This window comes from Chelonia mydas, chromosome 2 (assembly GCF_015237465.2).
Source record: "Chelonia mydas isolate rCheMyd1 chromosome 2, rCheMyd1.pri.v2, whole genome shotgun sequence".
NCBI lineage: Eukaryota > Metazoa > Chordata > Testudines > Cheloniidae > Chelonia > Chelonia mydas.
The window spans coordinates 2,322,134-2,347,625 of NC_057850.1; the positions used below are offsets into that span (position 1 = coordinate 2,322,134).

The 25,492-nt window shown below is 62.6% G+C and overlaps 2 protein-coding genes across 11 annotated transcripts in view; one reads left to right on the plus strand and one right to left on the minus strand.

The window, feature by feature from the left end:
• The window catches only part of MROH1 (maestro heat like repeat family member 1), a 107,864-nt gene extending 95,971 nt beyond the window's left edge, over window positions 1–11,893 (plus strand). For 7 of the 8 annotated variants that reach the window (XM_037891795.2, XM_043538926.1, XM_037891794.2 and 4 more), the window contains 4 exons: window positions 203–337; window positions 1,864–1,966; window positions 4,474–4,539; window positions 10,835–11,893. In XM_037891795.2, the coding sequence (XP_037747723.1) occupies window positions 203–337; window positions 1,864–1,966; window positions 4,474–4,539; window positions 10,835–10,920 (390 nt within the window). In that variant the 3' untranslated portion in view covers window positions 10,921–11,893. Of the gene's footprint in view, window positions 1–202; window positions 338–1,863; window positions 1,967–4,473; window positions 4,559–4,590; window positions 5,295–10,834 lie in introns of those variants that run through there. The other variant, XM_043538928.1, reaches the window with a different exon arrangement.
• A 6,739-nt stretch (window positions 11,894–18,632) lies between these two features.
• Window positions 18,633–25,492, minus strand: part of BOP1 (BOP1 ribosomal biogenesis factor) — a 104,643-nt gene continuing 97,783 nt past the window's right edge. For all 3 annotated transcript variants that reach the window (XM_037891804.1, XM_037891806.2, XM_037891807.2), the window contains exons 10-16: window positions 24,685–24,754; window positions 23,380–23,512; window positions 22,278–22,458; window positions 21,504–21,792; window positions 20,960–21,044; window positions 19,329–19,436; window positions 18,633–19,024 (exon numbers count right to left, since the gene is read on the minus strand). In XM_037891804.1, coding sequence (XP_037747732.1) covers window positions 18,871–19,024; window positions 19,329–19,436; window positions 20,960–21,044; window positions 21,504–21,792; window positions 22,278–22,458; window positions 23,380–23,512; window positions 24,685–24,754 — 1,020 coding nt within the window. In that variant the 3' untranslated portion in view covers window positions 18,633–18,870. The remainder of the gene's footprint in view (window positions 19,025–19,328; window positions 19,437–20,959; window positions 21,045–21,503; window positions 21,793–22,277; window positions 22,459–23,379; window positions 23,513–24,684; window positions 24,755–25,492) is intronic.

A 25,492-nucleotide genomic window follows, 5' to 3' on the forward strand; every position in this document is an offset into this window, starting at 1 on the left:
CTCAATGCGCAGCTGCCATGCTGGCCTGCGGGCTCGGCTAGGACAGTGTTCTGCTAAGCGCTCCTATGGCTGGGAGCCCGTAACCAGGGCTTTTGGTCCCTGGGCGTGGAATGTCCTGCCAGGGTGGAAGGAGACTTGCGGGCTGGTGAGTTTCTAGTGACTAACACGGTGTTGCGGTCTCCTCATCTGCCCTGTCCTGCAGGCCTGTAAATTTGCTCTGCGCATGTGTGGCCCCAACATGGGCTGCGAGGGGCTCTGTGACATGTTTCTGAATCACCTGCATGAAGACCGAAGCCTGCATTACGGAGAGTTCATGAACGACGTCTGCAAACACCTGGTGAGTGAGACTCTGGCTTCACAGTGGGTGGAGTGAGTGGCTGACAGCCCTGTGAGCAGTCACTAACCTGCTCCAGCCCGCCCCACTCTGACCCTTTGCTGACAGCCAGCACTGAAATGCCCTGGTGTGGCTAAAGCCAGAGAGCAGCATTTCCAGCCTAGTGAGCTGGAGGACCCAGAGCAAAGACCATCTGGGACATCAGGAAGACGCTGAAGCTCCCCCAGCAGTGGTGGTGCTAGCATGACAGCGGCTTGGACTTTCCCTTGAAAGGGGGGGGACCTTTTGAGAGTCCCTGGAGTTGGCCCGTTTCTGATGCCCCAAAGGAGTGAACAGAAGTGCTGGCCCAGGTGCAGAGGTCAGGGCTGCCTGGCTCAAGCTGCAGCATTGCATGCTGTCCATCTGGCCTTGGACTCCGTGACCCCATGGACCTCCTGTCACCCACTCCCTTTGCAGCCCGGGGGGGACGGACAGTCTGCACTGCCCTTGACCTGTTCATCTGACTGTTTCATGCTCCAGTGTTTCAACCAGTCACCTGCAGGGGTCGGGAAAGAATCTTTCCCTTCCTCTGAAGCCCCAGCAGGAGATGGGACCCTGGTGCTCTGAGCTGGTGCAGTGAACCCTCTCTCACATGCCTGGCTGGTGGGTCTTGCGGTGGGTCTGATGGCCCCACATAGGGGCTGGGAAGGGGTTTCTCCCAGCTCAGACTGGCAGGGACCATAGGTTTTTTGCCTTCTGCAGCGTGGGGCATAGATCCGCCTGCAGGATCATCTGGGCACATGTCACCTCTTCGGTTCCCGGCCGCTGGGGCATTGGGCGTTTTGCTGGCCCCTTGGTTTCTCCTCTCTGCCGTGGCACACATCAGCGTAGTGTCCTGAGCACTGACGTTCTCTAGTTTCACTGAGTCCTCGGGCTGCCCGTGGGGGTGAAACGTCTGGCCAGGGATCTCCCAGAGGGCAGAGGAGATGCCTTGAGGCCAGAAGGGACCGTTACACTCTCTGAACCTTGCTGAGCAGACCAGTCCTTCTTCTGTCAGCCCGGCAGGCTGCACCCTGGTCCACTTTTGACTCAGGCTCCCAGCTCTGATGCCACAGGCGGCCTGTGCCCTGGCACAGAGCTGCCTGGAAGGGTGCCCAGAGCAGCCGGGTAGCTCCTGGAACGCCCCGGCCAGGCACTGCCATGCCCATAGGCACACTCTGCTTTCCAAAGGGAGCAGCCGAGCGCCCACAGGGCCCATTCTCTACTCTCCCGGCCAGGCTAATGACCTCCTGGATCCTTCCCTCCCGTTTCTCTTGTGCCTTAACTTGGTCACTTGCCTCAGGAGCCTTGGCACATTCATACGAACCTGACCGAGCCCATTGGGGGTGCGACTTGGCGCAGCAGAGGTCTGTGCTGGGGCTGGGATGGCGGGGACCCTGTGGGGGCAGGAATGGAGCCCTGGAGATGCCCTGCACGGCTGCCCCTTTCCGCAGGAAGCAGGGTGCCCCCGGGAGCCCAGATCGTTCTCATTACCTTGGTTTTCCCTTTAGATGCAGAACTACCCAGAGATGCTGAATCGTTTGATTTCAACCAACCTCTTCTACTTCAAGAGCAACTGGGTTGACATTCGAGCAGCAGCGCCCATGTTTATAGGTAAGGTTGCCTTGGCACTGTTCCCACATCGGCCCTGCTCCCGCTGGCTGGGACTGGCAGAGGGGTTTGAAAGTCACTGGGGTTTGGGTGCTTAACTCTATATCTATCTATATATATATGTGTGTGTGTGTTGGGCGGGGGGCAGATTATGGGGGCTTCACTCTGAGTGGCACATGCTGGAGGTCTCATGCTGCCAGTATGGAAACATCCTTGGAATTTCTAAACCTGCTCGATGACAATTGCCTAACTCGAAGTGTTGCAGCCGACCTGTGGAATTCTTTATCAGATCTTGCGCTGACAGAGAAGGAGGGACTGATCCTAGGACTAGAACTTCCTGGGAGCTCAGGTGCAGGTGACCATGGCCTGATCCAGCCAGGTAAAGTCCAGACCAGTAAAACATAGACATGGTGCTTTACTAGGGCCAATTTCACAAGGATGAAAACAGGTGTGAGCCAGGCCAGCAGGGAGGAGGAATTTAATCAGAAAGATGTGAATGATGATTGGGAATGGTTTAAGAACTCTTCATCAGCTGCACAGCACCCCACAGCTGAGGAAGAAGGCTATATTGGTGAAAAGACTGACCCGGTTCACTGGGGGAGTGAAGGCAGCTCTGTTTTTGGAGGAAATCTGTGGCTAGCAGAGTTAGACAAGAAAGAGTTTTTAAGTGTGTGCAGACAGAATGCTGCCAGTGGTCTCGGTCCATCACTAGATGGAAATGGTGGTAGAATTCCTGCAAAGCAGGAGTTGTTCAATACACACTTGTTCTGTACTTGGGAATAAAACCGGTGAGATGTCATGTCCTACGATGATTCTCTCTCCAGTCCACTAGTATCTCAGGATAACAGCAGCTACTAAAGTTAGACATTTTTAAATCTGCAGATTTGGATAACTTGCATCCAAGAGTCTTAAAAGAGCTGGCTGGATGGCTAATGTTGATTTTCAGTAAGTCTTGGCACGCCAGGGAAGCTCTAAAAGACGAGAAGAAAGCTAATATTGTGCTGGTGTTGGAAAAGGGCACACAGGCTGGCTCAGGTAATGAGAAGCCTGTCAGTTTGACATCAGTTGTGGGCAGGATAATGGAGTGGCCGATACAGGACTTGATTGGCATTAGTTGTCATCCTTTAATTCTCTGTCAACCTGGGTTTACGGGGACACTAGATCCTGTCAAACTGTTTGTTTGCTGCGATGACCAGTCTGGCTGCTAACCATGGTCATGAGGAGTAAAGATCTTACGCTTCTGTTCAGCGCTGACTTGGTACCACACAAGTTTGAAGAAACTAGATCAACTTAAAATCACCATGGCACACGTTACCTGGGTTAAAAACTGGCCGATAGGGCTGGGAACGAGGAGTCCTTGAGCAGGCGTGTTTCTAGTGCAGTCCCGCAGGGATGGGTTCTTGGCCCTATGCTAGTGAACATTACTTACTTTTTAATCCATGAGCTGGAAAAAAACATAAATTGTCCCTGAAGTTTGCAGAGGATAAAATTGGGGGAGTGGTAAATCAAGAGGACAGGTCACTGATCGAGATTGCCCGCAGCTTACCCAGAGATACAGTGCAAACATGCGTTTTAATGTGGCTCGGTGTAAATGGACCGTCTAGGGACAAAGGCTGTCGGCCAGACTTAGCTGGGGCCTCTATCCTGGGAAGCAGCGACTTTGAAAGATGTGGGGGTCCTGATGGATAATCAGCTGCACTTCAGCTCCCAGTGTGATGCGGTGTCCAGAGGGCTAATGGGATCCTTGGATGCATAAATGGGGGAATCTCGAGTAGGAGCAGAGGTTATTTTATCTCTGTGGCCCTGGTGTGAGCGCTGCTGGAATCCTGGGTCCAGTTCTGGTGTTCGCAGTTGAAGGATGTTGATAACTTGGGGGGGGGGGTCAGAGACGAGTCACGAGAACGATTCCAGGGTTAGAAACCTGCCTTAGAGCGAGAGACTTGAGGAGCTTGGTCTCTTGAGCTTAACAAAGAGATGTCTAAGGGGTGAGTTGGATCAGTCTATAAATACCTGCACGGGGAACAAATATTGGATAATGGGCTCCTCAGTCTAGCAGACAAAGGTCTAACACGATCCGGTGGCTGGAAATTTGAAGTCGGACCAGTTCAGACTGGAAATAAGGCATACATTTTTAACTGTGAGTGATTAGCCCGTGGGCCAATTACCAAGGGTCGTGGTGCAGTTCCCATCACTGACAAGTCTTGGATCAAGACTGGCTTTAGGGATGATGTTAGGGCGGGTCTCTGGCTAGGCAGGTCAGACTGGATAATCTCTCGGGTCCCTTCTGGCCTTGGAATCTGCGACATTCGCCAGCCTTCTCCCCTCGCAGATCAGCGCTGTGCGGACGCCGGCGACGCTGGGGGAGGGTGCTCTGGTGCCTCTGCACCGACGTGCTGCGGCTGCTGCTCTGCAGAACACCCGATTTCTGGTGTGACCTGGCCAGGTGAAGCAAGGCCTCAAAACCCTGCGCTGCAAACTGCGCCCTAACTTTCCATCTCTTCTGACTCCAGGCTTCCTCGTTCTGCACGTGGATGAAGAGCACTGTAAGCAAGTGGACCTGGACCAACTCCTTTCCTGTGAGTAAGAGCGTCTCTTAGCGCTGGGCTGCTGTGGGCTGGGCGCCGGTGGGTGCTGTGGGAGCCCTGTCACTGGCCTGTGCCGAGGCTGGAAGCTGCGGGTGCAGAGCCCCAGGAGCCTACGTGTGAAATGGGAGGGAGATTGCAGTGCGGGAAGGCAGGGCTGGGAGCCCGTCATTGGTGAGGTTCTTGGCGGGCCTCAGGCTTTGCAGCGGTTCCCAGTGAGGTTACCGCATCGGGCAGCAGGGGGTTAATGGGCCTGGAGCCGGAGCCGGGGCCGGGGCCGGAGCAGCTTCACCTTCCAGTTCATTTCTGGCCCTTTGCTGCTTGCTGCCACCAAGTCAGAGTCACGCCGTGCCTCTGCTCCATCCTTTGTACAGGGCTATAAACCCCTGTGCTGGCAGGGGCTTCCCCAGGGCGCAAGTGCCCCCGAGGGCTGGGCTGGGTACTGGGCTAAGGGACAGTTGGTCTTGGCTTGAGTCGAGGCCACTGGCCCCCCCCGACTTCAGAGTCCAAGGTCGTTCTCCTGAGCAGCAGCAAAACCCCCTGCTGGGGGGCATCTCTGCCCTCGACAGGCCCGCCTGCAATGGCAAACGTTCCTCTCGGGTTCCCTAGAGCCTGTCCCGGCGCCCCCGGGCCATGCTCTGGAGCTGCTCCCTACGAAGCCAGGCAGGACTCTGGGGGAGCCTCCTCTCTGGGAGCAGCCTGTCTGTCTGTCCCCAGGGCAAACAGCTCACACAGCTTCCACCTTCCTCGGTCTGACCTGGGAGCATTCAGCCTCCTCTGCCCCTCTGTGCGCTTCCCATGGCAAGTCTGCCCAGGCGGGGTCCTGGGGAAGCCAGAGGGTCCTGCCCCCCAACTCCGCAGTCAGACGGGACTCTCAGCCAGCCAGGAAAACAGACCATGTTCCTGTCATCTAATAAACCTTCTGGTACAGAGACCAGGACCCCTCAGTCAGGTCCATCTTGCGGGGGCAGGGAGGCCAGAGCATCTGGGCCTCCCTCCATTTCCCCAGCCAGCTCCAAACTGAAACTCTCCAGCCCCTTCTCTGGCCTTTCTCTTTCCCGGGCCAGGAGGCCACCTGATCTTTGTTCTCCAACACCTTCAGTCGGCACCTTTGCAGTAGAGGGGCCCAGGGCATCAGTTGCCAGGAGACAGGGTGTCGGCTGTTCTCTGTGCAGACACCATCACACTGGCCCCCTAGGGCTCTGCCACAATCACACCCCTTTATCCCCCCACCTGGATACTTAAGAAAGGCATAGAGGGAAACTGAGGCACCTACACAGTATTTGGAGAAAATCTTAAGAACATTCCCCCTTCGTCACAGTGCCAGCTTGTACCCGGTGCAGGGCACGAGATGTGTGCTCGGTCCTTGCCCGGCGCTCAGTTGAGAGGGTCCAGCAGGCATGGCGCTGCACAGGCTGGAGGGGGCCCTTGGTGCCTCCTGCAGAACAGATCCCAGCTCCCTTCTCCCAGCTGGTATCCCGTGGCCCTTTCCCTTCCGTTCACTCCGGGAACACTGCCCTGGGGCTCTTGGTGCTGCAGGGCTCTGCTCCCTGGGTTCGGGGCCCGGGGGGGTACATGTTAGCACGGCACAGTCCTGTTAAACACGAGCCTGGCTGAACGAGGACCTGCGAGGGCTCTCGCCAATGCTTCAGGCCTTGAGGCAGGGGACTCCAGTGCTGGGGAGGGAGCCGGCGACGAGCTGCTCTCTGTGGGTTGTTGCCGGGGCTGTGCAGCCTGGTGTGCTGGCAGCTGTTGTCACAGGCCCATCTTGTGCCGTGGGGTGACCTGGGCAGACAGGCACTGATCACTGGCTTCTGGCTGGCCTGGCTTGAAATGAGTGGGGGCTGGAGCTCATTAGTTAACGAATCAGTTTGTATTACTGGAGTGCCTAGCAGCCCTAGGCATGGCCCAGGGGCTTCACGTACAGCGCCTGGCGCAGCACGTGCACAGATTGAAATTTCAAAGTCCAGGCAGATTGGAGAGGCTGCAGAAGCAGGGAGATGGGGCTGGTCAGTGTGGCAGGCGGTGGTTTCAGCCCCCAGGGCTTAACTCCTCGGGGTTTTGTCGGTGTCACCGTAAGGGAGCGTTTGAAGGAAGGTGGGTGGGGCGGGGGAGCTCCTGCCAAGGCTGAGGGGCAGCAGCCGAGGAAGCATGAAGGGGTTTGTTTACAGACTTGTAAGTGGCAGTGGAGGCTGGTGCCATGGGCAGGGAGTGAGCGCTTGGCCCGTGAACGAGATGACCGGCTGCTGCGGGAGGGGGAATAGCTCGGGGAAGGCCATGGAAGTGAGGTCAAGTAGCTCCTGTCTGGTGGAGCCAGGGCAGGGGACCAGGCTAGGAGTGGGATCTTGGCAGCAGCATTGGGAGTGAGCGTGGGCAGAAGGCTGCGTTTGTCCAGGCTAGGGGGAAGGGTTTGCAGCAATCGAGGTGTGACCTGGTGGCTGGCCAGGGCAGGCTGCGGTGTGGATGTAAGGACCTACCCAGGGGCCAGGGTCTGGGCCTGCATGCCAGGCTGGCCCTGGTGACTGAGGAGATGGCTCGCTTTCAGCCTTGTTGTGTTGGAGCTGGTGACGAGAGGCCCTGAGGAGACCTCGGAGAGCGGTGCAGACACCAGTTTGGGCAGGAGGAGGCCGGCGTGGAGAGCTGGAGCTGGGCACGGTCACAGAGACAGGAGCCGAGTTCGTGTTGTGGATGAGATTAGAGGGGACCAAGGACGGAGTCTGGGGAACCCTCACAAACAGCAGGGGCTGGTCAACACTAGACACTAGCTCAACCTGGCTACGTGTGAAAAATCCCCACCCCCACCGCCCCCAGGCGATTTCAGCCAAGCCAGCCTAAGGGCCTGTGTACACAGCACTGGTTCCATCAGCCTGGCTCCTGCCTCGACCGGATTACCAGGGGGAGCCCCCCGGCAGCCTGGGCAGTGTCTGGGCTGCCAAGCAGCAGCATCCCGGCATGGACGAGCCCTCCTCTCGGGGCAGCACGTTGCGGCCAAGGCTGGCTAGACTGTGGTGGTGGGAGGATACTGCAGAACGATGAGACTGAGCTGCTAACGAGTGACCCCAAGCCACAGACTCGCCTAGGCAATGCGAGCGGGGGCAGGGACTATCGTCTTGAGAGGGCTGCTACGGGCAGAGCCCTGCAGATCACTGATCGGATGAGACTTGCATCCCCACTCGATTGACTGGCGGGAGCTCTGTCTGGTGCTCAGCTGCCCCAGGAGCAATGTAATGTGGCGGGGCAGATGGTCCCTTTTCTGCCAAGGACAGTTGTCCCTCTCCTGGACCGTCCGCGTGGTCCTGGGTGAAGACCTGGGGGAGTAACTTAGGTGGATTCCAAAGAGCTTTAGACAAAGTCCCTCGAGGCTCCTGGGCCTGCACCCTGTGGCCTCCTCTGGCATGTTACCGATGGAGCTGGCTACAGTGCGTAAGGCTCCGATTTTGGCTTGGACATGTATAGCCCGTTTCACAGCAGAGGTGGGTGTCTTCGGGGGTTGGGGAACGAGTCACTGAAAAGTCCCTGCCGGTAGCATGTGCTGTGTCAACGTACGCAAGAGTGTGGTGCAGGTGCTGGCCGGTGCGGCCCAGGGGGGTTGGAGAACAAGCCAACCCTGCAGCATCGGCTCCTGCCCCACAGGCTGGTCCCCGCTCCTGGCACACATGGTCGCAGCCCGACTCTGGGTTCGCCCGGCCTCCCCTCTGGAGATGGAAACAGAGGGGTGGACGGGCCAACCCAGAGAGTGCCCTGCTGCAAGGTCACTCATCTTCACGGACTTTATTCCCAGGCCTGGTTTCCTTGACCTCTGAGCATCAGAGCCGACGGTGCGTGCCAGGATCCTAGCAAGCTGCCCGTGCAGGGCTTGCTTGGCCACTGCCTGGCGGCCTCTCTCTCGAGCGAGTGAGGGGCAGGGCACGTCGTGCTAGTGACTTAGCAATGGGGTTGTGATGTTCAGTCCCCCAGCGGCTCGGCTCGGCTCCCCTTCGCTTAGCTGGGGAAGGGGCTTGGATCAGCAAGTGAGGGTTTGCTTCGCCAGGGAGACCCAGCCCGAGAGCTCTGTGATGGGCGCGGCAGCGTGCATTGTGACTAACCCCCGCCCTGGCTGCTGCCGATGCTGGGCTCCGGAGGAGCCTGTCCCACGGAAACTGCCCCAGCAGAGAGCCGAGCATGGCACAGCGCTGGCGAAGCGGCCGGAGGCAGAACTTCCGGCTCCCGCCTGCGGCATCGCGGGCTGCGGCTCGGGCATCTGCTCAGAGCACGGGTGGCATTTGCAGCGTTGGCGTGTAAGGAAATTCCGGGTTTGCTCGTAACGTGTTACCCGTTAAAAGGCCCAGCTACAGCTCATTAGAAAGGACTCATAAAAAGTCCAATTGAAGCTGGTGGCATTTTGGAGCCGAGTTAAGTAATTTTCCTGGATTTCAGGGATTTTTTCCCTGTCACTAGTGACCTCATAGTGTATAGTAATGCATGGAAACTCTTGGATTGTTCCAAGAGAGCTTAAAAAACACTAAAAAAGGAAAAACTATCTTTCCGTTGGCTCCCGGAGCCCTTCCAGCAGAGAGAGGCCTGTCTGTTTGAAGCAAGTGAAAGAGAAGACGTGTGTCTGTGAGTAATAGCTGGAGTTAGCAGCCTTGGATCGGATTGCTCTAGCTTCCCGTATTGAGTGGATTAGCTGCCTGGGGTCCGGGGACAGCGCTGGGCTCTGATTTACAGCCCAGCCCCGGGGGCACCCCTCACTAGCCCAGGCTAATCACCAGGACGGCTGCAACAGGAAGCGAGTCGGCACATAAATCAGGGACCTCATCCATGCTCATGGCAGAGGGGAGCTGGAGGGATGGGGGGCGCCCAGCTTTGTAAACAAGCTACTGGAAAATATTATAACTTCACTGCAAGGAAACCCTACCTGGCTGGGCCTAGGCGAGGCGCTGTGAACACCGGCGGGGTCACGTCGCCCCCTGCCCTGTCCATGGGCACCCAGTAGTCTGGCAGGCTGAGTGCGGCCCAGCACGGGGGCCCATGGGCGCTAGCAGGGGAGAGTCCGGCGAGGGGATGCTGCCGAGCAGAAGGCCAAAGACCCGCTCGCAGCTTCAGGCGAGTGCCGCAGCGCAATCTGTGCAGCCCAACGGTTCCTGCTGCTCACTGGGGAACCAGGCCACTGTCCTGCCCTGGGTTCCTGATCTGCCCGCTGCCCCCGGGAGCGCGTGGAGCCGAGGGTCCGCTCAGCGCTCGCCCAGCGGCCGGGGGCCAGCCTGGAATCCGCCCCCCAGCCCAGCGTGGAGTCTGCAGCGAAAGGGCTTCGCTGCCTCGCTTCCTTGTCTCCGCAGGATTCTCCTCCAGGGCCCAACCACCCCCCTTAGTGCTGGGGCAGGGCAGGAAGTAACCAGCGCCCCCCCGGCATCTCCGAGCCCCCGCCAGGCTGCTTGTGGGTGTCCCTTAGCACAGCTGGGGCGCTGCTGCTGTACCCCCAGAGCACCCCCTGCCCGCTGAGCTCAGGGTGGGTCCTGGGGAACGGGCAGAGCGCAGGGGCTGGGCACACAGCTTCCCGTGGGGCTCCCGCTTCTCCGCTGGCGAGCCGGGCTTTGCTGCAGCTGCCCTGTGTGACCCGGGGCCAGTCCCGCAGCCTCTGTGCTTCATTTCCCCCTCTAAGGTGATGAGCCCTGCCCTACCTCCTGGGGCCGAGGGTCAGACCCCCATGATGGGGCCAGCTAGATCAGTGCATGGGGCGGGGGGGTTCCTATTGCCCTGCCTGGCTCCCTGTCACAGGCTGCAGAGGTTGGGGTGGCCTGTGTGGAGGCTCTAGGAGAAGCCAGTGCCAAGGCTGGTCCTGCTGCCCCATTGGCCCCCCTGCTCGTTTTGGGTAATGGATGTTGTGCTCCAGAGGGGGCTTTGCTGGGGCCGTGGCAGCTCCTCTCCATGCAGGGCTGAGGCAGCTCCTGCTGGGGAGGAGCACTGCCCTGTGGGGTGGAAGGGGGGAGGGGGCATGGCCCTGGTTTGGGGAGCAGAGGTGCAGGTTGGGAGGCGCTGCCCCCGGCTGGTCAGGCTCGATGCCTGGCTGTGCGGACCAGGGCTGGAGCCCAGGCCTGGGGCAGTGCCCCAATCTCCTATCTGATGGGAGGGGGAGCTGACCTCCAGTGCAGGGCGGGGCTGGTCCTGCTGCAGAGTGGGGCGCGGCTTGGCCTGCCCTCGCTGGGGCAGGACTGTGGCAGCTCCAGGGCTGGGTCCACCGGCGCCGGTCCCCGGGCTGGCGGCTGCGTGTTCAGTCAGGGGCTGCCCGAGTCACGTGCTCTCGTTCCAGCTCTCAGCATGCTGCTGAAGGACCCGGCTCCTGTCGTCCGCATGAAGGTGGCTGAGGCTCTGGGCCGCCTGGTCCGGGTTGTGTGAGCGGCAGATGGGACCTGCGGGCGCCCGGGCTCCGTGACGGCGGTCAGCTGGATGGATGCTCCTTGCCCCGGAGATGCCACGGCTTCCAGGGCCCGGAACCGGTGCCTTGGGCTCTGCTCAGCCGGCCCTGCTGCAGAGCAGCACGTGCTACGCTCACTCCCATGCGCGCTGCCTGGAGCAGGGGCCTTGTGCGGATTCTCTCTACTGCAGCCTGGGGCACCTGCCCCACAGGGCCAGGACTCCGCCCTTCCCTCCGCTCTGGCTGCCGGCTCAAGCGTCCCAGTCCCAGCTCTCCGCCAGCCTTTCCCGCGATCTGCACGCCCCACAGGCACCCCCGAGTGAATGAACTGGGCAATAGGACACGGAACTGTTCCGGGGTGTGCACAGGGTTCGCTCCCGATGAGTGCAGCCCCTCCGGCTTTCCCGGGTCACTGCCCTGGCACGAGAGGGGCAGGTACCAGCCCTGCTGAGGCCCCTTGTGTCACTCCATGTTCCAGGGCTGGTCGTCTCGCACCGATCGCTCCCATCCAGTCACTGGGACGTGTGACTGTTACAGTCTGACTCTGCTTCGCATTAGCCTGGGCACTGCACAGCCTGGGGCCAGTGTCCTGTGTGGGGTCTGCAGGCTGGATGGGGCACCCTGCCCTGATGGGGATCCCTGCAGGGCCCTGGATGGCCTCTGAGGACCTTCCCCTCCAACCCCACCCAGTGTCCTAGGATGGTGAGAACCTTGGCCATCACTGCACGTGCACCTTCCTTCCACTGTTGTTCCACGAGTGAGGCCAGCGAGCTGTCCCCAGGGTCCTTGGCACTGCCTGGTACTTTCCCCTGGGCCCCCCAGCACAGCAGAGTCCCTGATGGCAGCGGTGCGCTCCGGATTCTCTGCTGGCTGAGTTGAGCTGTCCCCTCCACGCGGAACCTGTATAGAAACCAGACTGGACTTATTTTTTAATAAAGCTGTTTCCTTCTTGTAGAGGGGCTGGAGCTGGAGTCTCATTGCCTGGCTCGGCTGGGTGCTGCTAAGGGCAGGTCGGGGGCCTTGGAGCCTGGCCTGCAGTGACTGGCCGCTGTGGGGGGCGGGGGGAGCGCTGGCCTTGGAGATCACCGGGGGGCCCTCTTGGCAGCGATTTGCCCCCCTTCAAATGACTCCCTTGGTGGAGAAAGGGGCCGCAGGCTGGCGTGTGAAAGGCAGGGGCCAGGGCAGAGCTGTATGGAGAGCTGGGGTGGGTGAGAACGCGGCTGTCCCAGCACGGATCCTGCCACCTCCTTGCCCAAGCCTGGCACACCAGGAGGGGGGCTCCAGCCAGCCTTGTGGAGGGGGGGAAGTGGTAGACATGGTAATCTTGACTTTAGTGAGGCTTTTGATACTGTCTCGCACGACCTTCTCATAAACAAACTAGGGAAATGCAACCTAGATGGAGCTACAAGGTGGGTGCAAAACTGGTTGGAAAATCCTTCCCAGAGAGGAGGTATCAGTGGTTCAGTCATGGTGGAAGGGCATAACGAGTGGGGTCCCGCAGGGATCGGTTCTGGGTCCGGTTCTGTTCAACTTCTTCATCAGTGATTTAGCTTATGGCACAGAGTGCAGTTGTACAGTCTGCGGGCGATACCAAGCTGGGAGGGTTGCAAGTGCTTTAGAGGACAGGATTAAAATTCAAAATGATCTGGACAGCCTGGAGAAATGGTCTGAAGTAAATAGGATGAAATTCAATAAGGACAAATGCAAAGTACTTCGCTTAGGAAGGAACAGTGAGTTGCACACATACAAAATGGGAAACGACTGCCTTGGAAGGAGCACTGCGGAAAGGGATTTAGGGTCACAGTGGACCAGAAGCTAAATCAGGGTCAACCCTGTAGCAAAAAAAGCAAACATCACTCTGGGCTGTATTAGCAGGAGTGTTGTAAGCAAGTGATTCTTCTGCTCTGCTCTGCTCTGATAGTCTCAACTGGAGCGTTGTGTCCAGTTCTGGGCACCCCATTTCAGGAAAGATGGGGACAAATTGGAGAAAGTGCAGACAAGAGCAACAAAAATGATGAAAGGGCTAGAAAACATGAGCTCTGAGGGGAAAATTGAAAACACGGGGTTTGTTTAGTTACAAGGAGGAGGCAGAAAAATTATTGTTCTTAACCTGTGAGGCTAGGACAAGAAGCAATGGGCTTAAATTGCAGCAAGGGAGGGTTTAGGTTGGACATTAGGAAAAACTTCCTGTCAGGGTGGTTAAGCACTGGAATAAATTGCCCAGGGAGGTTGTGGAATCTCTGTCCTTGGAGATGTTTTAAGAGCAGGTTGGACAAACACTGGTCCGGGATGGGCTAGATAAGACTTAATCCTGCCACGAGTGCAGGGCCTGGACTAGACGACGTCTCGAGGCCCTTTCCAGCCCTGTGATCACCCAGGGCCCTGGGTCTTGAGGCGACAGCCCAGGGAGCCTCTTCAGTCAGTAACACAAGACCGGGATGCCTGGTGTGGCCAGATCTGGGCCCCTGTGCAGCGCTGGTCACACAGGAGGTAGCTGAGCACAGCTTCGGAGAGGGGTGATGAGACAGATCGAAGGCCTAGGGAAAACTTGTGAAAGGGCTGGGCTGGCCCTCTGGGCTGCTGCTCTGAGCACCTAGGCCTGGGGCGGGGAAACTTTGGCCTGAGGGCCGCATTGGGTTTCAGAAATTGTATGGAGGGCCGGGTAGGGGAGGCTGCCTCCGCAGACAGCTGGGTGTGGCCCCACCCCTGGCAGGGTTCCTTCCCCACTCTGAACTCTAGGGTACAGATGGGGGGACCTGCACAAAAGACCCCCTAAGCTGATTCTTACCAAGCTTTGCCTTGTCCTTGAACCCTATGCTGCCACCACCAAGCGTGTTAACCAAAGAACAGGGAAAGAGCCCACTTGGAGACGTCTTCCCCCAAAATATCCCCCCAAGCCCTACACCCCCTTTCCTGGGGAAGGCTTGATGATAATCCTCACCAATTGCTACAGGTGAACACAGACCCAAACCCTTGGATCTTAAGAACAATGAAAAATGAATCAGGTTCTTAAAAGAAGAATTTTAATTAAAGAAAAGGTAAAAGAATCACCTCTGTAAAATCAGGATGGAAAATACTTTACAGGGTAATCCGATTCAAAACACAGAGGATCCCCCTCTGGGCAAAACAAAGTTACAGAAAACAGGAATAAACCTCCCTCTCAACGCAGGGAAAATTCACATAAAACAAAAGATAAACTAACCTGCCTTGCCTGGCTTACCTCTACTAGTTGCAATAGTGGAGACTTGGATTAGGATGGGTTGGGGAAGATGGATTCCTGTCTGGCCTCTCTTGGTCCCAAGAGAGAACAACCACGTGAACAAAGAGCACAAACAAAAGTCGTTTCCCCCCCCCCCAAGATTTGAAAGGTTTCAGAGTAGCAGCTGTGTTAGTCTGTATCCGCAAAAAGAAAAGGAGGACTTGTGGCACCTTCGAGACGAACACATTTATTTGAGCATAAGCTTTCGTGGGCTACAGCTCACTTCATCGGATGCATAAAAGTGGAAAATACAGTGGGGAGATTTATATACACAGAGAACATGAAACAATGGGTGTTACCATACACACTGTAAGGAGAGTGATCAGGTAAGGTGAGCTATTCCCAGCAGGAGAGTGGGGGGGACCAGTCGGAGAACACATCACTCGATTACAGACCTAAAAGTGGCAATTCTTCAAGAAAAAAAACTTCAAAAACAGACTCCAATGAGAGACTGCTGAATTGGAATTAATTTGCAAACTGGATACAATTAACTGAGGCTTGAATAGAGACTGGGAGTGGATGGGTCATTACACAAAGTAAAACTATTTCCCCATGTTTATTTCCCACCCCTCACTGTTCCTCAGATGTTCTTGTCAACTGCTGGAAATGGCCCACCTTGATCATCACTACAGAAGGTGTACAGAAAGGTGGTTACCCTTCCCTTTATATTTATGACACCCTCCCTTCCACTTCTCACCCCCCTGACAGCCCCCTGGGTACCCCTGCCCCATCCACCCCCACTGCTCTTGGTCCCCTGACTGCCCCCAGACCCTAACTGCCCCCCACCACTCCATCCAACCCCCCTGTTCCCCACCCTGACCCCTATCCACAGCCCGACCATCCCCTGAACTCCCCTGCCCTCTATCCAACCCCCACCTGCTCCCTGCCCCGTTACCGCGCTGCCTGGAGCACTGGTGGCTGGCAGCATGGCTGCAGCGCAGCACAGAGCCCTGGGCCAGGCTGGGGGGGGAGACGGGGGACGACTAGCCTCCCGGGCCAGGAGCCGGGCAGGACGGTCCCGCGGGCCGGATGTGGCCTGCCGTTTTGCCCATCTCTGACCTAGGCTGTCTCTTGACACAGAAGAGGGACGTCTGATGAAACGGAGGATTTGAACCCACGCTGAGGAAATACTTGTTTGTGCCATGGGTAATTAGACTGTGGAACTCATGGCCACTGGACACTGTTGAGGCCAAGATCCTTAAGATCATGACTCACCTGAGGCCACAGAGCTGGGACCCTTCCAGCTCCTCTCTCATACAGGAAAATGGCTGTTGCCGGTGTTGGTCCCTGCAGGTGGGCTCTGGCCTGGCATGGTGCCCTGTGCCCACCATGCTGGGTGAGGGGCTGGGCATGGCGACCTCTCCCCAGCAAGCTGTGGCAGACAGGGCCTGGTTGCTGGTCTGGTGCTAGGCCAAGCTGGCCCATGCATGGCCGGCGGAGCTGAGCCGGGCCCCTGGCTGGGTAGCGGAGGGGCTGCTGTTACGGCCTGGCTATAAACTGGGTGCTGTGAGACCCAATCTCTGGGTGAGTCTCACTGCCCCCCCGCCCACCCCCCCTTATGGGAAACGGGCCTCAGCGTGCTGAGCCGTGTGCCCAGGGCTGGTGCTGTTACCCACCCCCCCTTCCCCGCTCTGCTGGCGTTTCCCAGGCTGGGTCTGGCCTGAAGAAGGGCTGGATGATTTCTGGGGCAGGGCCTACAGCTCTGCCCAGTTGTTCTGGGCTCCCCGAATGACAGAATTAACCATCCTGCATTGCCAGTAGGCTTCAGAGTGAACAGCCCAATGCAGTGAATGGCAGCAGCTCCGGAGCCAGACGTTGGCGCAGCCAGAGCCGGCTTTCCTGGCAGGGTGTGAGGCAAGGCTGGCGTGTGAGCTGGGCCGAGCCCTGCTGGGGAGAGGAGCCGGCGCGAGCAGGCTGGCTGGGGCCTTCGCACACTTGCCCGTGTTCCTGCCACTGCCTGACCTGCTGTTTCCATCCCGGCAGCTGCCACTACCTGTTCCACCTCCTCCCCGTCGGCCGCTCGGCAGCCAAACCGGATTCCTCAGATGGCTTCACGGGGGCCCTAGCCTGGGGGCCGGCCCTTTCCCTGGCCAGCCGGGGCAGCAGGGAAGACGCCGTCTTTTTCCACTTGTTAAAGTTCTTGCCCGAGGGTCGGGCGCTTTATTGCTTTCGTCTGGCTCTGGGGGTTGGGCGGCATTTCCTGATGCTCCCCCAGGCAGGCCCAGGGGGCCCCGCTCCTGCTCCGAGCAGTGCCCAGCAGTAAGGCCAAGCCCTGGCCCTGTGGCTATGGGTGCATGGGAGCTGGGTTCAGAGGCCGGCCCGCAGCAAGGCCCACGGCCTGGGGGGCGTGTGCGGGGGGGTGTGTGGGGTGGTGGTGGTAAAGCAGTCCTGCCTCCCGAGCTGCAGTGTGCAGGGGGGGTGAGTACGGCTGCCTGCCCTGTGCCGACCTCGCAGGGCTCAGGCTCGGCTGGTCAGCGCCCCCAGCTCAGGCTGTTCCTGCAGCCGTGGGGACAAGGCTGCTGCGGGGGCTAGTGCCCACTGGCACCAGGTACGGGTACCTGCCAGCATGGGAGGGCGGGAGAGAGAGCTGAGAGACTCGGTCCAGGCAGGTGTTTTCGAGGGAGGCAAGGTCCTGGGGTGCATGGAAGGGGGAGGCAGGGCCCTGGCTGGGATGGGTGCTGGAGGATAGCTGAGGCTGGAAAAACACGGGGGGAGGCTGGGGGGGGGCAGAGGGAAGTACCTGGAGTGGGTTTGTGCCAGGGAGGCCCCCCCTCTCCTGGCCAGAGGGGCAGAAACCTGGGGCCTCTCGGCCATTGTCAGTGAACATTTCCCTCTGCTCTGGAGCTGGAGCCAGTGGGAAGGGACTGGCCCAGGCAGGGGCAAGTCAGTCAATGCCCCCCCCGGCCCCAAGCTGCAGCCCAGCACTGGTGGGGAAGGGTGGCCTGAGGCCCGGTTTGTGCAGCAGGTTCAGGTATCAATTCCCCCCTGGCTCTGGCCTCTGACCACTGTGAAAAGCTGCCCTGCTGGCCCCCCCATTCTGCCCGGCCAGGTGGGCTGGGTTTGGCCAGCTGCCTCGTGCCTACAGCCGGGGGGTTTCGGTACCTTGGGCTGGGAGCAAGAAGTGGTTCCTGGGGCCACCCTGGGCACTGCCAGACCCACCTCACCAGCCAGCCCGGGCTGGCAGCTAAGCCGGGTGCAGCGGGGGGGCCTGGACATGTGCTAGCACAAGCCCCCGCCTGGCCCCTTGTCATTTCAATAACTGCAAAGGGCGGGGTGGGGGGCTCTGAGCTCACTGCCCCGGCCCAAGGCCCTGCCAGTGCAGCAAGGGGTGGTGAGGGAACAAGCCTGACTTGGGCAGGATGCTGCCTTCCCCCAGCCTGGCTCCAGCAGCGGGGCTCCCTAGAGCCCGAGTGGGGCACTGCCCAGGGGCTGGGCCAACCCAGGCTCCTGGGTGCTTACCGGCTCTCCCCCGGTCAGCTGAACCACGAAGCGACCCCCAGGGCACAGCCCACAGAGCGCAGTGAAGGCACCGGCGCCTCTGACCCAGCGCTGCTTGGGCTACGGCCGCTGAGTGCGGGCCGGGGGCTCAGGACAGGGATCCTGCTCCAGCCTTCAGCTGAGTTACTGGGGGGCACCTGCTCTGCCCTTATGGTACCAGCGTGGGTGTGCAGGGAGCCAGGGCTGGGGGATCAGGGCCCTGGCAGAGCGGGGTGGGGGAGGATGGGAATGTGGGACCTGCAGGGTACAGCAGGGGAGCCCAGGGTTGGCACAGAGGGGCCCTGGCAGAACAGGGTGGGGGAGGATGGGAATGTGGGACCTGCAGGGGAGGGGAGCCCAGGGTTGGCACAGAGGGGCCCTGGCAGAGCAGGGTGGGGGAGGATGGGAATGTGGGACCTGCAGGGGAGGGGAGCCCAGGACTGGGGAGCAGGGGGGCTGGCCTTGGCCCAGCAGGGCAGGGGAGGGGGCACTGGCAGAGCGGGGGGGATGTAGGACAGGAGCAGGGCTGCTGGGGAGCCCAGGGCTGCAGAGAAATCCACCGGGCAGCAGGCAGCTTTGCCACCCAGGTCACAGCTCTGGGGCTTTTAAACGCTTCTGCCCCTGGGCTGTCAGCACCAAGCCCTGCCCCCCAGGCAGCGAGGGTGGCTTGCAGAAAGCTCCCGGGGGGGTTACTGCCGGGGCCAAGGCAGCCGGCTTGGCGGTTAGCTGCCCTTGGCAGTGGATCTGCGGGGCTGTGTCGGGGAGCCGATGTGACCTCGGCCCAGCTCCCTGTCTGCCGGCGCTGGAGCGAGGGCTGGCAGCACTAAGGGGCCCTGCTGGAGGACCCCCCAGAGCAGGAGGGAGGTTCTGCAAGGACCACCTGTGTCTGGAGCTGGCCCCCAGGGGAGGTGGGCCCTTGCCCAGGCCCCAGCCCACACAGGACAGTACCGCAGCCCGTTCGTGTCCAGAGGAGTTTAATGAGAGACCCCGTGCGTCCCGGTGTGGAGCCCAGGGCATGGCTCCCAAGGCAGGCAGCCTGCTCCAGCCCCGGCCTGGGCTCCGTCCCTGCCCCTCCTGGGCAGGGCAGGGACGGGTGAAGAGAAGCCGGCAGCGCTCTGGCCCGTGTGCCGCCCGCAGTCCCCAGGCTGGCCTGGCGAAGCCCCGGTGCCACGCAGGGCCGGTGGCCGCGCTGGGGTTACGCGAAGAGGCGGATGGTGGCGTCGGCGCCCGAGGAGAAGAGCCAGGGCTGGGTGGGATGGAAGAGGACGTCCAGCACGCCCAGGTCCCGGGCCGGCGCGTGGCCCTTCAGCACCTTCACGGGCACAATCAGCGGGTTCTGCAGCAGGTCACTAGGACAGAGGGGACGGGGTAAGGGGGGTTGTGACCCCGAGACGCGCTCGGGCACTTGGCTGCCCACCCCACACACCCTGCCCAGGGACGTGGGGTGCTCCAGTGGGGGCCGCACCCCACAGAGGGCCCAGAGATGCCCAGGGTCCGTGCCCGTGGGCGGCAGGGCCGGCTGCTTGACTGCCCTCGCCCTCTGGCACTGGGGGCTGCCCCCTGTCACCCCCCTCCCCCACGTCTGGTCGCACCGTGGCGCCAAGCCCTTCCCTCCCCCCGCGCCGGGGCCGCCCAGCCCGGGCCCACGCGTACTTGTAGACCATGCCGTGGCAGACGATGACGCTCCCGTCGTCCGAGCCCGAGGCGAAGAGCGGGTAGTGCCTGTGGAAGGCCACGCTCCTCAGCGCCTTCTTGTGGTGTCTGCAAGAGACCCCCCCAAGCGCCGGTCAGGGCCAGGACCCGCGGGGTCCCCCTCAGCACCCTGCGACGGGCCCCGGCGTGGCTGGGCGGTGGCTAGGGGCCCTGCCGCAACCAGCCGCTGAGCCACCTGGGACAGAGCGACGCCAGCCTGGGCGTGAGGGGGAGATGGGGTCTGACAATCCCGCTCGCGGGCTGGGGCAGCCGGGGGGGTGAGAACTGCCTTGGGGCTCCCCAAAGGGGGCAAGGAGCAGCTGATCCAGCCGAGGGAATCCGGCGCTGGGCCGGGTGAGCAGTGAGATGGCAATTGGCGGGGGGACACGCAGCAGGGAGAGATGCCTTGTCCCTACAGTGCTCTGGGGAGACCCCCAGAACGCCCCCATGCCAGAGGGGGTGATGGCAGAGCTGGGCCTTCCCTGGAGCCTGGGCAGGGTGCCAGCCCCCGAAGGGCAGGGAGCAGCCTGGGCGCAGATGCCCGGGGGCAGGACCAAGAGGCTGCACTGGGCCAGGGGGTGGAGGGAGGGGTGGCGGGGCGGGGGGGAGGGGCAGGTGAGCTTGAGCCCAGCTGCACTGGGCTGTGGGGAAGGCGGAGAGGGGAGGGTGGGGGGAATGTGGGCGTGGGGGAATGTGGGCGTGGGGGCAGGGGGGTGCGGGGCAGGCGGGAGGGGGTGGCTCTGGGTAGGTGGAGAGGGGAGGGTGGGCGGGGGAGGCCGGGTGGAGGCCGGGGGGAATGCGGGGCGGGCTGGGGGGCCGGGGGGAATGCGGGGCGGGCAGGGGGGGCTGCGGGCGGGAGGGGGGAGGCTGGGGGGAATGCGGGCGGGCGGGAGGGAGAGGGGAGGCTGGGGGGAGGCCGGGGGGAATGCGGGGGGGGGGAGGGGGAGGGGGGAGGCCGGGGGGAATGCGGGGGGAATGCCGGGGGGAGGCCGGGGGGAATGCGGGTGGAGAGGGGAGGCGGGGCGGGAGGGTGGGCGGAGGGGGGAGGCCGGGTGGAGGCCGGGGGGGAGGCCGGGTGGAGGCCGGGGGGAATGCGGGTGGGCGGGAGGAGGCTGGGGGGAATGCAGGCGAGCAGGAGAGGGGAGGCTGGGGGGAATGCGGGCGGGCGGGAGGGAGAGGGGAGGCTGGGGGGAGGGGGGAGGCCGGGGGGAATGCGGGTGGGCTAGCGGGAGAGGGGAGGCCGGGGGGAGGCCGGGGGGAATGCAGGGGGGAGGCCGGGGGGAATGCGGGTGGGCTAGCGGGAGAGGGGAGGCCGGGGGGAGGCCGGGGGGAATGCAGGGGGGAGGCCGGGGGGAATGCGGGTGGAGAGGGGAGGCAGGGCGGGAGGGTGGGCGGAGGGGGCAGGCCGGGTGGAGGCCGGGGGGAATGCGGGCGAGCAGGAGAGGGGAGGCTGGGGGGAATGCAGGCGAGCAGGAGAGGGGAGGCTGGGGGGAATGCGGGTGGAGAGGGGAGGCTGGGGGGAATGCGGGCAGGCGGGCGGGCAGGGGGGGCAGCCGGGCAGGTGAGCTCCGGCCCAGCCGCGGCACGCTCACCTCAGCACGCGGTAGGGCTTGGTGGACAGGTCCAGGTCGAACCAGGCCAGCTTGCTGTCGTAGCTCCCACAGATCAGGTTGTCTCCTGCCCGAGGGAAGGGGAGTCAGCCGGGCACTGCCAGCAGCCACGGCCCTGCAGGGGTGTCGCACGCACCGGGGTCCCCGGCTGCAGCGGCCAGGCCCCCCAGACAATGTCCCCCTGCGGCAGCGACTCGCCCCCACCCAACACCGGGAACCCCCCCAACATTGCGCCCCTCCCCCCACCACCAGGGCCCCCCCACAGCAGCATGGTGCCCTTCTGACACCAGCCCCCCCCCCGCGGCAATGTGCCCCCCGCACCCCGACTGTGGCCACGTGGCTGAGGGGACAGGATCCTCCTGCCGCCCCCCGTCCTACAGGAGCTCCCCCACCTCCCTCCGCAGCCTGGCCGGGGCTGGGCAAAGGAGCGCGCGTCGGCCTGGTGGCTAGGCCCCATCCCCAGGACGCCCCCCGCCCAGGGACGGCAGGGGCAGCGCCCAGGGCGGCTGCCGGGGGCCCCACGTACCTGCGGGGTGGACGGCCATGCTGGACACCCACTTGCAGTTGGTCAGCAGCTTCTTGGCGAGCTCCTGCTTGAGCAGGTTGTAGAGGCGGACGTAGCGCTGGGTGGCCACGAAGAAGAAGGGCCGCAGCGGGTGGAAGAGGACGCACTGCACCTGCCCCTTGCTCCGGCGGAAGGGGCTCTGGCTCCAGCGCTTGCTGGCCTGGTGGATCAGCACCTGCATGTGGCCGTCGGCAGCCAGGACGCTGGCCAGGTAGTCGCCTCGGGGGTGCCAGGTCACCTGCTTCACGGGCTGCGGAGCGGCACGGCCAGATGTCAGCTGCGGCCTGGGGCCACGGGGAGCCGCGCAGCCGGGCTGGGAGATGGGGCGCCCCACGGCAGCGGCGGGGCCAGGGCTGTTTGCATGGCTCAGTCCCTGGAGCGCTCCGGGCCCGGGCGCTTGGACACCCCGGGAACCTGGCTCAGTCCCTGGGGCGCTCCGGGCACAGGCGCTTGGACCCCCCGGGAACGTGGCTCAGTCCCTGGGGCGCTCGGACCCCCCGGGAACGTGGCTCAGTCCCTGGGGTGCTCCGGGCACGGGCGCTCAGACTCCCCGGGAACCTGGTTCAGTCCCTGGGGCGCTCGGACCTCCCGGGAACGTGGCCGCTGGCAGAACCTGAGCAGGCCAGGCGAGGTGACATGGGCCCAGCATGTGGGGACACCACTCACCCTCCCGCGAAGCGCTGGGAAGAGTTCCCCACCCCGCTCCAGCCCCCCGCGCCCCAGCCCCCCCCGTACCTTCCCGTGCCGGATGATCAGACGGACACCTCTGCCGTGCTCCGTGCCGGCCGCCACGGCCCAGGTGACGGGCTGCAGCCGCTCCTCCTCCGGCGGCACGTAGCCCTCGATCAGCTGGTCCGTGGCCGCGTACAGCAGCTTGTCTCCGAGGCAGGGGTTCACCAGCAGGACGGACTGCTCCCTGCGGGGGGCGCTGCGGGTCAGAGCCGGGGACAGGGCCTGGCCCTGCCTCCGCCTCCTTGCCCTGCGTGCTCACGACAGCCTCGGCCAAGGCCTATGGGAAGGGGAACCAGTGCTGGGCCCCCGGGGACCTGGCCAGTGTCCCACCTCTGCCCCCAAGAGCTCTGAAATCCCGCTGCACCCTGGGGGCCAGCACTGGCAGAGAGCAGGAGAAGGGGGCAAATGATGCCTAGGGAGGGCACACAGAGAGGAGATGGGGGCTGGGGGTGGCCAGTGACCTGGAGATGAGAGGGGGGTTGGGGGGGATCATCGGGCTGGGGTGGGTCACACAGAAATGAAATGGGATGTGGGGGGGGGGGGTCACAGGGCTGGGGAGGGGCTGGGGGGTGTCACACAGAGAGGAGATCGTGTGACCCCCCCCCCCAAGATGAGATGGGCTGGGAGGGGTCACATGGAGATAAGATGGGGCAGGGGGTCACAGGGCTGGGGGGTGTCACACAGATATAAGATGGGGTGGGGGGTCACAGGGCTGGGGGTCGCAGCAGGGGGGTGTCAAACTGAGATGGGACAGGGGGGTCACAGGGCTGGGGGTGTCACACAGCGATAAGATGGGATGGGGGGTCACACAGCGATAAGATGGGATGGGGGGGGTCACACGGCGATGAGAAGGGACGGAGGATCACAGGGCTGGGGAGGGGCTGGGGGGTGTCACACAGAGATAAGATGGGATGGGGGGGGTCACACGGCGATGAGAAGGGACGGAGGATCAGAGGTCTGGGGAGGGTCACACAGAGATAAGATGGGGCGGGGGGGTCACAGGGCGGGGGGGTCGCGGGGGGGGGTCACACGGTGATGAGAGGGGATGGGGAGGTCACAGGGCTGGGGGGGTCACAGAGAGAAGATGGGGCGGGAGGTCACTCACACAGCCACGGCCACCAGGCAGACGGCGGGGTTGGGGTTCCAGGCGACGCTCTTCACCACGCCCTCCACCGGGAGGGTTTTCATGCAGCGGGCGCTGCTCACCTCCCAGAACCGCACCGTGCCGTCATCGGAGCCTGCAGGACAGGCCAGCGGGTGGGTCCCCGAACAGGCAGGGGCCAGGCCCCGTCCCGCGCCCCCCTGGCCAAGGCAGGCAGCGGGAGAGCGCCGTGTCTGGCCCCGCGGGCGCTAGCTCCAGAGCAGGACAGGAAGGGCTCCGCGGGACGTCAGGGAGCCAATTCTGCCCACAGCAGCAAGGACCTACCGGGCTGGGCTGCGGCCAGAACATGGTGAGCTCCCAACAAGGCCTTGGCACCAGCTCTGGGCAGGGCCATTTACAGCCGCTCGAAGGGCAGCTCAGCACCCCGGGCTCCCTGAAGTGGAAGTGGGTCAGCATGGACCCAGGACGAGCGCCCCTGCTGAGCCGCCCCCCGGCAGCACTGGGCTCCTGGCGCCGCACTGGGGCCCTGAACTGGCCTGGCTGTGAGGGGCGAGTGCCCCCTGGAGCAGCTGCTGTCCAGGCTGGTTTGCTCTGGGCCCCTGCAGAGACCCAGAGCCGGGGCTGGGTGTGAAGGGAGAGGGGCAATCCGCTCCCACGCTCACCTTTTAACACCTGATCTCACCCACTTTCCAAGCCCGTGGCCAGGAATCCAGCGGTTGTGAAACTCCCGACGGCGCGCAGGCCACCCCCCGGGAGCTGCCAGCCCGGAACCGCTGGAGCTCAATGTGCCGTTAACCTGCCCTCTGCTCCCAATGCCCTGCGTGCCAGCCCGCTTCCCACGCTGCCCAGCCACGCAGGAGACGCAGCCTCGGCGTGGGGAGCCGGAAGTGGATGGAAAAACCCATGGAATCAGGGATTGCCACGAGCGTGCGCTGGGACGGGGCAACGGTCCTATCGCTGGCACCTGCCTCGTGCCCAGTGGAACTCAGCACTCCGGAAGAGAGTCACGGGGCCAGCCGGAGCGGCCGGGGGCCGCACGGGCAAGGTCTGGGATCGCATCTCCCCTTGCCCTGGGAGCCAGCCCCAGGACTCTCCTTCCTTCACGTCCCCTTTCAACCAGCTGGCCCCTGCCACGGGAGAGCCCGGCGGGCAGGGAGGTGGCTGCTCCTCGGGTACACACACAGCTGTGACAGACACATGCGGAGGAGCCCAGGCTGCTGGGTGCCGCCCCTCGCCCCACGCCAGCACTGAGGGGTCTGCGAGGCTCCGGGCCGGCCGGGCGCCACCCCCTGGGCACAGAGAACTTACCTGACACCAGCCACTGCCCGCTGGGGGAGATGCTGAGGCAGCGCACAAGGCTGGTGTGCCCGCGGTAGACCTGGGGGAGACAATGAGATGGGTGAGTGCCACTCTCTGGCGTTCAGCTCGCCCGGGACGCCCCTGCACACGCAGCAACGAGCCCTGGCCTGGCGGCTGGGGACTCCAGGTGCCCTTCTCCCCTGGCTAACGGGCTCGGGCAGCTCTGGAGGCACTGGGACGCTGACGCCAGGGCTAGGAGCTCCGCGCAGCCCGAGCTCAGTCTGCTCCAGCGTCCGTCCCCAGCTCAGGCCTGCGCCTGCCAATGGCCACGGCTGCCTCCAGCCCTGGGGCAGAGATGGGCCCGGGCCATGGGGGAGGCTGGAGAGCGACGGACAGGCCCACGTGAGGTTTGAGAGCTGTGACTGCTGCTGGCCACACGCGGTGTGAAGCTGCTGTACCCCTCTCTCCCGCTGGGGCCAGCTCCATGCCAGCTCTTGGACTGGTCTGGCCACCCACGGCGTCTGGTCCTGGCAACGGCACGTCCTTTCTCTTGCTCAGAGGACGATGCCCCAGGCCACACTCAACCTCTGGGCAGGGGTGGGTCCACAAGAACATCAGACTGGCCAGACGGGGCCCTACCAAGGGTCCCACTACCCCGGGGTCCCATCTTCTGACTGGGGCTGGTGCCAGAGCACCAGAGGGAATGAACAGACCAGGGCAATTACCAAGGGACACCTGGTCCCAGCTTCTGGCAGTCAGAAGTTTAGGGACACCCAAAGCAGGGGGTTGTGTTCCTGCCCATCCCGGCTAATAGCCA